A 12634-nucleotide genomic window follows, 5' to 3' on the forward strand; every position below is an offset into this window, starting at 1 on the left:
AGCATATTTTAACTTGTTCTGCTTGGAGTTTGGTGAGCCTTTTGAGTCTATGAATGTATGCTTTTCATCAAAGTTAGAAAGTTCCTATTATTTCTTTAAATGTTATCTCTACTCTACCATTTATCTTCTCTCCTTCTGGGACTCTTGTCCCAGACAAGACATATATTAAATTTTTTTAAGATAGTGCCACATGTTCCTAAGCTCTGTTCATCTTTTTTTTTTAATTGTTTTTCTCTGTTCTTCACATTTGATCATTTTTATTGATCTCTGAGTTCACTGTCTTTCCTTTATCATTTTATTTTATTGTTAATTTCAACAGTGAATTTTTTACTTCAAATGTATTTTTTAGTTATAAATTTTCATTTGGTTTTTCATTATAGTTTTTGTTTCTCTATTGAGGTTTCTTATCTTTTAATCATCTCAAGTGAATTTTCTTTTACTCTGTGAAGCATCTCAGTATTGTCTCTTCCATTAGGAATGAGTCACATTTTCTTGGTTCTTTGAATGTCATGTAATTTTGTATTGTGTCTTGGACAGTGTCAATATTAATGCATACAGCTTCTGAGTTCTGTTCTAATGCTCTAGAGAATGTTGATGTTTTTATTTTTTACTTTATTTCTGTACTGGTTAACCTCAGACCATAGCTCCATTTTGCCTTCAGTGATTTCAGTCTGAGTTCTGTTATCTAAGTGTTTGGAACCCTGACTTGGGTCTGCCCTGCACACGTGTGGTTCAGGGTTGATCTGAGACTTATGCAGGTTCATATACAGAGTTAAGGAATCTCCTTCTCTACTTTTTTCCTTCTCAGATCTGTCCAACCCTCCACCACCACCACCCCTCAACAGACTACACACATACTCTTTCCAGTTCATGGGGCTCCTTTACATGAATCCTCTGGCCAGAAAGACTGGGGAGTTTTGCCTGGAATGTCAGCTTCCTAAAATGCACTGATATGCTACTATGGCCTGCCCCTGGAGGCAAAACATTGAGGGGAAAAAAAAGGAAACTGGCCTCTGTTCAACAATCTGCCTTCTGTTGCATATTTTTCAACATCCTTGTGTAGTGTTTTTGTGTTCTGTACAGAGTTTATATGTGTAGTCAGCATGAGGAATGTGCTATCAGGGGAAAGAACATAGTAACCAGAATAGGAATCTCCCACTTCCCTTTGACCCCACCTCAGGCAGGTCTTCCTCCTCACCACTGCACCCAACTGTGCTGCTAAAGGTGACCAGAGATTGCCTCTTACTTGACAGCTAACTCCTTTTTCCTTCTACCTCACCAGGCATTTTTTTCTAGTCTCCTTGACTGGTTCCTGCTCATTACTCTGACTTTTTTATGTTGGAAAGCCCATAGCTTGTCCCCTTTCTAACTCACTCTTTTGTTAATCACCTGGCCTAGTAAAATCCCAAAATTTAGGGGCACCTGGTGGTTAAGTTGGCTAAGCATCTGACTCTTGGTTTTAGCTCAGGTCATGATCTCAGGGTCCTGGGAACCAGCTCCACATTGGGTCCTCTGCTCAGAGGGGAGTCTGCTTATCCCCTTCTCTCTCTACCCCAAACCCGGCTCATATTTCATGCTCTTTATCTCTCTAAAATAAATAAATCTTTTAAAGAAAAAACTTCCAAAATTTATATCACCCCTCAAGATTCTTTTTAAATGCAGACTTACCAACTGCCTACTTACCGTGTCCACTTGTATGTCTGAAGGCATCTCAAACTTAAAATATCTGGCTGTACCCATAATTCAGCTCCCCTTCCCCTCCTCCTCCTCAGTCGGACCCTCCCAGTGAAAGCTAACTTCACTTTTTCCAAAATCCTTGAAGTCACCTTCGATTCTTCTCTTAATTTTACCTCATATTCCATCTGTCAGCAAGTCCTGTCAACTCCAACTTCAAAATACATTCGAAATCATCGAGCTTATCACTCACACTGCCTCAGCCTGATTTAAGTCACCCTCATTACTTAATTATATTGCAGGAATAGTCTCTCCACTAACCTCCTGTTTCTTTGCACCAGTGTTTTCTAGCACTGCTCCTATTGACATTTAGTGCATTGCAATGTTTAGTCCCTCTGGTCCCCAGTCACTGTGACAACTAATACCCTCTCACCCAAGGATGCATGCACAAATGCATCTCTAAACATCCTGTTAAGATGGAGGTCAAAGAAAGATATTTCACACTCATGAATTGCAAGAATTAATATTGTTAAAATGTCCATATTTCCCAAAGCTATCTATAGATTCAATGCAATCTCTATCAAAACTTCAATGGCATTTTTCATAGAAATAGAAAAAACAATTCTAAAATTTGTATGGAACCACAGAAGATCCTGAATAGCCAAAGTTACCTTGAGAAACAAGAACAAAGCTGAAGGCATCATGATTCCTGATTTCAAACTCTATTACCAAGCTATAGTAATCAAAACAGTATAATATTGGCATAGAATAGATACATAGCTCAATGGAACAGAAACGAAATAAACCTATACATATATGATGAATTAATATATGACAAAAAAGCCAAAAATATACAATAGGGAAAGGATGGTCTCTTCATTAAATGGTATTGGGAAAACTGGACAACCACGTGCAAAAAAACAAAATTAGATCACTATCTTATATCACACACAAAAATTAAATCAAAGTGGATTAAACATTGAAATGTAAGACCTGAAAACATAAAACTCCTAGAATGAAGCACAGGTAGCAAGCTCCTTGACGTTGGTCTTGGTGATGAATTGTTTTGAATTCAACATGCAAAGGCAAAGGCAGCAAAAAGCAAAAAAATAAAAAATAAACAGGTGAGACTACCTCAAACCAAAAAGCTTCTGCACAACAAAGAAACCCACTAACAAAGTGAAAAGGTAATCTACTGATTGAGAGAAAATATTTGCAAATCATATATCTGTTAAGGGATTAATATCCAAAATGTATTTTAAAAAGATCATACTACTCAATAGCAAGCAAACAAATCAACTTAAAAACGGGCAGAGAATCTGAATAGATATTTTTCAGAGAAGACAAGGAGATGACCAACAGGTATATGAAAATGTGTTCAAGGTCACTCACCATCAGGGAAATGAAAATCAAAACCACAAGGAGATATTAACTTATACCTGTTAGAATGGCTAGTATCAAAAAGACAAGAAATAACAAGTGTTGGTGAGGATGTGGAGAGAAAGGAACTCTTATGCACTGTTGGTGGGAATATAAATTGATGCAGCCACTATGGAAATTTTTGAGATTTTTAAGAAATTAAATATAGAAATACCAGATGACCTGGCAATCCCACTTGGGTATTTATCCAAAGGAAATGAAAACAGTAATTTGAAATGATATGCGACAACCCATGTTCATTGCAGCATTATTTACAATAGCCAAGAGATGAAAGCAACTTTAGTGTCCATCAATGAAGAAGAAAATGTGTATATGTTTGTAATCGAATGTTATTCATCCACAAAGAAAGAAGCAAATTTTGCCATTTGTGATAATATGGATGTAAGTTGAGGGCATTATGCTAAGTGAAATTAAGTCAGAGAAAGGCAAATGCTATTTTCTACATGAAATTTTTTAAATGAACAAACAAAACCTGATGGATACAGAGAACAGAGTAGTTTTTCCCAAAAGTGGGTGTGGGAGGGTAGACAAAATTAGTGTAGTTGATCAAAAAGCACAGACTTTCAGTTATAAAATAAATGAGTCATGGAAATGTAATGTGCAACATTAATGTGAAAATTGGTAAGGATAGATCTTTAAGGTTCTCATCACAAGAAAAAAGTTGTAACTATATGTAGTGATGGATGCTAACTACATTTACTGTGGTGATCAATTCACAACATATACTGCTACTAAATCATTACATTGTACACCAAAAATTAATATGTGAACTATATCTCAATTAAAAAAACTATTGATCCTTGAACTTACTAAAGTTTTCTGATAAATAAGGAAATCTCTCAAATTTATCTTCTTCCTGTAAATTGCTAAATGTTTTACATATTTCATGCTTTATGACATGCAGCTATATCTCACAGCCAAATTTTATGCTTCCAAGCTTTATGTTCTTTTTAAATTTAAGTCAAATAAACTTCAGTGTTATTTTTTCCCAAGACCAAAAGTATAACTATTAAACATTTCTGATTTTATCAGTGTTCTCTAAATATTATAAAATCAATATTTAAAAAAAGATAGAGATCAGATCATATACTCCTCTGTACAAATCCTCCAAAGACTTACCATCTCACTCAGACTGACAGCCAAAGCCAGTATCACGGCCTACAGAGCCCTACACAATCTGATGGCTTTTTACCTCTGATTTTCCCATAGGTTTCTACTCTCCTCCCTCTCTTCATCCCTGCCATACCGATGCTCTTTGAGTGAGCCACTGAACCCTCCTGCCTTTGATACATTCATGCTTTTTCCCCAGCCTGTTTTTGCCCATGTCTCCGCATGGCCCCCAACCATCATCTCTTAGGTTTACTTAGACCCCATCTTCTAGGTGAGGCCTTCTGCAGCTACTTCATCTAGCATCATAAGCCTTACCCCCAGAACTATCTCTCTTTCCCTCTTTATTTCTTCCATGTACTTATCACCACCTCACATTCTACATATTTACCTTATTATTATTTACATAGTCTGTATCTTCCAACTAGAATATATATGTTCCACGAGGGCTGGATATTTTGTTTGATGTATTCATTTACCTATTCTGACATTTAGAAAGGTGTCCAGCACATAATAGTTGCTCAACAAATATTTGTTAATAGAATGAACATGGGAACGGTGTATGCTTCATAAGAATGAAGTGCATAGGGCAGCCCAGGTGGTTCAGTGGTTTAGCACCTGCCTTCGGCCCAGGGCCTGATTCAGGAGACCCGGGATCAAGTCCCATGTCGGGCTCCCTGCATGGAGCCTGCTTCTCCCTCTGCCTGTGTCTCTGCCTTTCTGTCTCTCTCTTTCCATGTCTCTCATGAATAACTAAATAAAATCTTAAAAAAAAAAAAGAATGAAGTGCATAATATACAAATGGCCAATAAGTATATGAAAAGATGGTCAGTGTTATCTGTCATTAGGGAAATTCAAATCAAACCCACAATGAGAGGTGCCTGGGTGGCTCAGTTGATTAAGTGTCTGCCTTTGGCTCAGGTCATGATCCTAGGGTCCTGGGATTGAGTCCTGCATCAGGCTCCCTGCTCATCAGGGAGCCTGCCTTTCCCTCTCCCTCTGCCTGCCTGTTCCCCCTGCTTGTGCTCTCTCTCTGTCAAATAAATAAATAAATAAAATATTTTTCAAAAAATAAAACCCACAATGAGATAACTACTTCACACCCACCAGGATGGCTATAATTTTTTCAAGACAATAACTGGATATAAAGAAATTGAAACCTTCATATATTGCTGGTGAGAATGTAAAATGTTTGGAAAAGTTTGGTAATACCTCAAAATGTTAGCATCACCATGTGACCCACCAATTCCTTTCCTAGGTACATGTCCATGAGAATTGAAAACATACATCCACACAAAAACCTGTACATAAATGTTCATAGTAGCATTATTCATAATAGCCAAATAGTGGAAACAACTCAAATTCCATTAATTAATGAGTGAATAAGCAAAATGTGTTATATCCATGCAAAAGAATACTGTTCAGCAGTAAAAAAGGAATGAAGTACTGATATATCCGACAATACAGTTGATCCTTGAACACATTATGCTAAGTGAAAGATCCCAGTCACATTTACATGAAATGTCCAGAATAGGCAAGTGTGTATATATACATACACATATACAGGAAGGAAATTAAAGTTTCCCTAGGACTTGGGGCGGAAGGAAGGTGAGGAGGAAGAAGGAGTGAGTTCTCATATGTAAGGGGTTTCCTTTTGAGGGGTCAAAAATATTCAAAAATTAAATTGTTGTATTGCATAACTTTGTGAATACACTAAAAACCATTGAATGTATTCTTCAAATGGGTGAATTGTATGGTATATAAATTATATTTCAGTAAAGCTGTTTTTTTAAAAAAATGAGTTGCATAATTAAAGTTGATAAATATTTAATTCACTATACTTGGTCAGCTCCTTCTGTAAATTTTCCACAGTTCCTTATATACACTGAATTAGTGGCCAACTTCCTAGTTTTTAAAAACATTCTCAGTAGCTGGTATATGATCCATTAGATCATCCTTAAACATCAAAGGGCAAGTTTTCTTTACTGAATTCAAAACATCTTGACCACACTCACCCTAAGCCTTATAGTTCTATTCTTAAATAGTGAGACTCATAGAATAATAATCAGAAGTTCCTTGCAAAGTAGATATTTGTCGATTCAAAGACTGCTCAGAACTGGATTTTTCTTCCTACTTCATTGGTTTCTGTAACACTGGGTTTTCGAAATCCAGTTAAAACCTGTGATTTGTTGCCTGAGAGAAAAAGAAAAATAGTTTAGACTGTATTGTGACACTTAAAATTGTTAATATTTATTGCACGCTTCACACTGAAGCATCTTATGTGTGTTAGATCATCTTAATCCTTACAGTCAACCTATAAGATAGGTATTATTGTCTCTATTTCATTAATGGGATACTTAAAAGACAGGAAATAACTTGGCCACGATCATATACCTACTAAGTGGTAGAGCAGAGATTCTAACCCTGGCAGCATGGTTCCAACACCTATACAGAGAAAGATCAGCAGTGGGTCACTGACTTAACCATTTTCCTATGGCAGTAATCACTCAATTCATAAATATTTATGGAGTCCGATCAAATGAAGGTACAAAAACAAACCAAAATAAAACAGGGCTCTTGTTCTGGAATTACATAATCTAATGTGGGAGACAAATATATTCTTGAGCAACAAAAATATAATGTGGTAAGCCTGTATCATAAGGTCCAAAGTCCAACCAGAGTGAAGAGGTGCATATTAATTTTGCTGGAGGATATGGGGACGGATGAGGAAAGATAGCATTAAGAGGCCATTTATTCCAAAGGAAGTACAGGATGCAAATGCAAAGTGGTATGAAAGAACATAGTGTCCTGGAATGGCCTTGGTATGTGAGAGCCCCAGTAGAGTGCTGGTAAAGTAGACGCCCGAGTGTGAGGAACCATGTGTGTTAGACTAACGTGTTTGAGTTAGTCTTTTGGCACACATGCACCAAAGTGTATGGGGTTTACATAACCCTATTTGCATTTTGAGGAGGTAACTAAGAATTCCAATTACTGGGATGCCTAGGTTGCTCAGTGGTTGAGTGTCTGCCTTTGACTCAGGTCATTATCCCTGGTTCCTGGGATCGAGTCCCACATCATACTCCCCTCAGGGAGCCTGATTCTCCCTCTGCCTGCATCTCTGCCTCTCTGTGTATGTCTTTCATGAATAAATAAAATCTTAAAAAAAAAAAAAAAAGAATTCCGATCACTTTCAAAGGTACAGACAATGAAACAGGTGGCAGTTGGGAGGCCTTATAGCAATAGACATAGATTTTTTTTAAAGAAACACATTAAAATTTTGCAATTTATTTCTCTTTTTAGGTCTATGATAAGCCATTTGTGGTCCCAGGACCATGATGAGTACTATCTCAAGCAGTACTGTCCAAGAAATATAATGCAAGTCAAGTCACATATATAATTTAAAATTTAAATTAAATTAAATTAAAACTTAGGAGCTCCATTAAAACAAGTAAGACAAACACATGAAATTAATGTTTTATTTAACCCAATATATTATCATCTCAACATGAAGTTGACATAAAAATTTTAATGAAGTATTTTATTCTTTTTTCATGCCAAGACTTCAAAATCCAGTGTTGATTTTACAACTAAAAGCTTCTCAAGTGCTAAATTTGCTTGGAACTACTTGATCTGCATGTAGATTAAATAAAATTTACAATCAAAAAGTAGACTCGTGTATCCAGGTTGCTCCAAACACACTTATAATGTTGCCCAATATTTAAATTAAATGTCCATTTCAAATTTAAATTGATTCAAATGAAATTTTTAAAAAATATTTACTTAATTTATTTTTTAGAGAGAGAGAGAACACAAACAGGAGGGCCAGAGGGAGAAGGAGAAAGAATCTCAAGCTGATGGAGCCTGACACTGGGCAAGATCTCATGGCCCTCAGATCACAACCTGAGCCAAAACCAAGAATCCAAGGCTTAACTGACTGTTCAAACTCAGGTGCTCCCCAAATGAAATTTTTAAATTCAATTTTTCACAATTTTTCAATCACACTAGCCATATTTCAAGTGCTCAGTACTCACATATGGTGAGTGGCTACCATTTTATACAGAGCAGATTGAAGTACTAATTCTGAATGAAGGCAGGATGACTTTCCACATACTCCTGCTTGGCTTACCATAGGTGTTCACTAAATGTGTTTGTTACTATCAGGAAGCATATGGTTAAAAAAAATAGAGAATCACTAATTCTAAATCAAATACAAATAAAACAGTGTATGAGAGGAATTCTTTTGGAAACCAAAAGGAATAATGCTCAGCACGTTATTGATTTTGCCTATTATTTAAAAGAACTTTTCTTCAGACCAATCTTTTGTTCAGCTACATAGAAAATGTAAACAATGATTAGAAAGAATTATTCTTTGTTATTAATTACCTACAAAATAGTAAAAGACAAAAAACAATTCTCACAGGCCAGGAAACACACTGTGCCTTGAATAATAGTACATGAAATATCTAACTAGCTCTCCTCCGGCAGAAGGAAAATCATTTCCCCTGCCCCGTGCTGTCAGCTGCCCTGCACTGCAGAGCTCCAGTTTTGGATTCACTGCATTCAGTGATGATGGATGGCCTGGGGCTTTCCACAGCTCTGAGAAATTTGCCAGGTGGTGAATACATTTTCCTTCCTAAGGATTATTTGAGAAAAGGCTAACCATCATCACTCTCACATCTCTCTGAATAGGGAAGGCTGGGGCATGGATCTCTGTGAGTTAATTTCCCCACCAGTCATGGCACTAGTGAAGGAGAATGTAGAGAAGACTCCTATGATAGTTAAAGGAGACAGAAGAGTGGACAAAGCCAGTGTACAACAGAGCAAATGATTATATTGGTACAGCAGGTGATTCAACAAGTGATGTGAATGCAGGAGATAGCAGGGAGCAGGGAGACTGGGGTAAATTGGAAGGTCAATGACAGCTCTGAAAGGTGCAGCTCCCTGAGTAGGTGGGGTGGCCAGTCACTGCTGCCAAATCTGTCCACAGTCTGTTTACAAGAAAGAGATGTGGGATTTCATGTAAAGTCTGATTTTTAAAAGTCAGCAAACATTCTGTGGACCAAACAGATCAAGTTACATGTCTCTAGTTTGCACCCTCTGAACATAAAGTTACAGAAGGTCAAAATAGGGTGCCTGGGTGACTCAGTCAGTTGAGTGTTGAACTCTTGATTTCAGCTCAGGTCATGATCTCAAGGTTGTGGAATTGGTCCCGTGTTGGGCTCCATGGTCAGTGGGAAGTCTGCTTTTCTCTGTCTCCCTTTACCCCTCCCCCTGCTCATGCTTTTTCTCTGAATCAATCAATCAATCTTTAAAAAAAAAAAAAAAAAGGTCAAAATAAAGAGCAACACCAGAAACAGAGTTAAAGTAAAAGCTAGTCAAGAATAGTTATTTTGAAGAAAGGATAATACAAACTAGATCATAGACAAAAAAGTAAAATCACTGCTGGGATAGATGCAATGTAGGTCAGCTTACATCCATATCAGGAATAAGATAGATTCAATAGAATATGTACCTGTAACAATTAAGTAAAGGGCCTCTCTTTAGAACTCTATTTGGGAGTGCCTAGGTAGCGCAGTTGGCTAAGTGTTTGACTCTTAGTTTTGGCTCAGGTCGTGATCTCAGGGTTGTGAGATCAAGCCCTACACATGGGGCTCTATGCTCTGTGCCATGCCTGCTTGAGATTCTTTCTCCCTCTCCCTGTGCCTCTCCCGTTCATGCTCTCTCTCTCTCAAATAAGTGAATAAATCTTAAAAAAAAAAAAAAAGGAACTATATTTGGATTAGATCTCCTAAAATATACTCCCACTACAAAACAACTGAAAATGATGGGTAGAATTTTTTAACACTTTTTTTAAAAGTAGGCTATATGCTTAATGTAGAGCTTGAACTCACAACACCCAAGATAAAGAGTTTCATGCTCTACTGACTGAGCCCACCAGGTGCCCCTAAAAACACCTTGTAGACTCATAGCTGAACTAGCTAGGAAAGGCAAAGTCTTAGAAGTCAAACAATTGAAGTGAAAGTTTGAGGAAGGAGAAGCACAGAGTCTGGCAGCTACCAATGATCTAAAGGTTTTAGCAGCTGTTCAGGAGATAGGCCAAGGCCCAGGACCCCGTGCAGTCTAACAGTTTTCCCCCAGAAAACATTGTCCCCTTCTTCTTTACCAATGGGCATGATCCTGGAGACCCGGGATCAAGCCCCACATCAGGCTCCCTGCATGGAGCCTGCTTCTCCCTCTGCCTGTGTCTCTGCCTCTCTCTCTGTCTCTCATGAATAAAAAATAAAATCTTAAAAAAACAAAACAAAACAAAAAACAGACTGCAAGTCCTCTTAAATCTTAAAAAAAAAAAAGAAAAAGACATATCCCAGCCTCACTTGTAGCTATGTGGCCTCATTCTGGCCACTGTGATGTGAGCAGAAGTGACATGTGCAACTTCCAGATCACACTCTTAAAAGGAAAAGAGGTGTTCTCGCCACATTTTCCCTCTTCTCATGAGCTGGAATGCAAATATATTCCATTGTGTAGACAAGAACATTACTGTCCAAATAGCAAACAACACTATTAGGAGTCTGGACCTCTGAGTCTGCTGAGCAGCCAAATCACCCTGGACTGCTACTTGGACCATATGAAAGAGAAATAAGCTATCTTGTTCAAGCCACTGCATTTTGAGGTCTCTTAATTAAGCAGTTTTGCCTATATCCAAATTAATATGAGCCATGCAAATTAAGGAGTAAGAGGAACCCCTCCCCCCTCAACACAAACACATCTGTAGAACAGGGACACCAAATGTCCATACTAGGAGCCATCCTTTTTATCTAATGGACCAGAAGACAGTGATTATTTTAGGCTTTTTTTAGCCTCTGTCCCAATGAGTTAATTCTGCTATTGCATACCAGAAGCAGCCATAGACAATAAGTAAACAAATGGCTATGGTTGCTTTTTTTAAAATAAATGTACAAAAACAGGAAGTGAGCTTGATTTGGCCCACAGGCTATAGTTTGCCAACCCCTTGTCAACATACTACTATATAAATAATAAGAAAGTGTCTGATAAATAAATTTGCCTGTTGTAGCCTTGGCTCTCTGAAATGAAAGAAAATTCTGCTGAGAATTCATTACTTAGAGCTGACTCTCAGAAGGGACTATGGTTTCAATTTACACTATATATGTCACCTAAAAAATCCTGAGTGAGATGTTATTTTGAAGTGGACCTGGGTCAGGTGCCTAACAGAAGCAAATGCAAATCCTCTTTGGAGGAACACATAATTCCCAAAGATAAGTTCCTATCAAGGATAAAAATTATGGGATCCCTGGGTGGCGCAGCGGTTTGGCGCCTGCCTCTGGCCCAGGGCGCGATCCTGGAGACCCGGGATCAAATCCCACATCGGGCTCCCGGTGCATGGAGCCTGCTTCTCCCTCTGCCTGTGTCTCTGCCTCTCTCTCTCTCTCTGTGACTATCATAAATAAATAAAAATTAAAAAAAAAAGGATAAAAATTATAAAACACACAAGGAGAAAGACAAGTCATGTTGAACAAATCAACAGAAAAAAAATCAGATTCTATTGACTTTAGATATTGGACTTGTCAATGACAAATATAAAATGAGTATATTAAATGCATAAAGAAAAGAAAGTTTAAGTAAGGATAAGAGATTATCAAATGACCAGGCATAGTTTTTAAAGGACTAGTGAGAATTTCCACAAAATAAAATCAAAATGTAAAATTAAATGAATTTTCAATAAAATTACCAAAAAGGATCAACATTTTTAAAAGGTAGTCTAAAACCACAAAGACAATGAGAATAGGAAAAAAGCTAATAGCAAAGAAATTCTAGGAACTGGAGTGGAAAATGAACTGACTTAGCAGATCAAGAAGGCTAATTTTCTTTTTTTTTTTCTTTTTTCTTTTTTTTTAGAGAAGAAGGGAGGGGTAAAGGGAGAGGGAAAATTGTAAGCAGGCTCCAGGCCCAGCATGGAGCCCCAGCTCAATCTCACAACCTGAGGTCATGACTGGGCCGAAATCAAGAGTTGGATGCTGGAGCCACCCAAGTGCCCTGAGAAAGCTTTTACTTATGGTGGGGAAAGCTGAGCAGGAAGCTACTGATACTTTTTTGTAAGTAGGGGTGAAGGTGGGACTAAAAACAGAATTGACTAAAAGCTTTAAGGGGTCACTTAATTTCATTAGTCACTTCCAAATGGAGAAAAGGGAGACTGCTGCTTTTGTAACAAGGCTATCTAAACAGTTGTCTCTTTAAACTGTGTAATGTGATTTTGATAAAAAATAAGGATTATTAAAATTAAAAAATAAAATTCTGTTTTCAAGAGTAAGAAATTCACTAAACTATTAAGTCAGAAGGGCATAATATTGATATACAAAAATATATTAAAATATATCTTTGAATGTTTATATGTCAT

The 12634-nt window shown here is 37.3% G+C and overlaps 1 protein-coding gene across 1 annotated transcript in view; it reads right to left on the reverse strand.

The window, feature by feature from the left end:
- Positions 1 to 6185: 6185 nt before the first annotated feature.
- Positions 6186 to 12634, reverse strand: part of NUP58 (nucleoporin 58) — a 53153-nt gene continuing 46704 nt past the window's right edge. The window contains exon 16 of the mRNA XM_038573461.1: positions 6186 to 6414. Within this exon, the coding sequence (XP_038429389.1) occupies positions 6332 to 6414 (83 nt within the window). The 3' untranslated portion in view covers positions 6186 to 6331. The remainder of the gene's footprint in view (positions 6415 to 12634) is intronic.

Source organism: Canis lupus, chromosome 25 (genome assembly GCF_011100685.1).
Source record: "Canis lupus familiaris isolate Mischka breed German Shepherd chromosome 25, alternate assembly UU_Cfam_GSD_1.0, whole genome shotgun sequence".
NCBI classification, from domain to species: domain Eukaryota; kingdom Metazoa; phylum Chordata; class Mammalia; order Carnivora; family Canidae; genus Canis; species Canis lupus.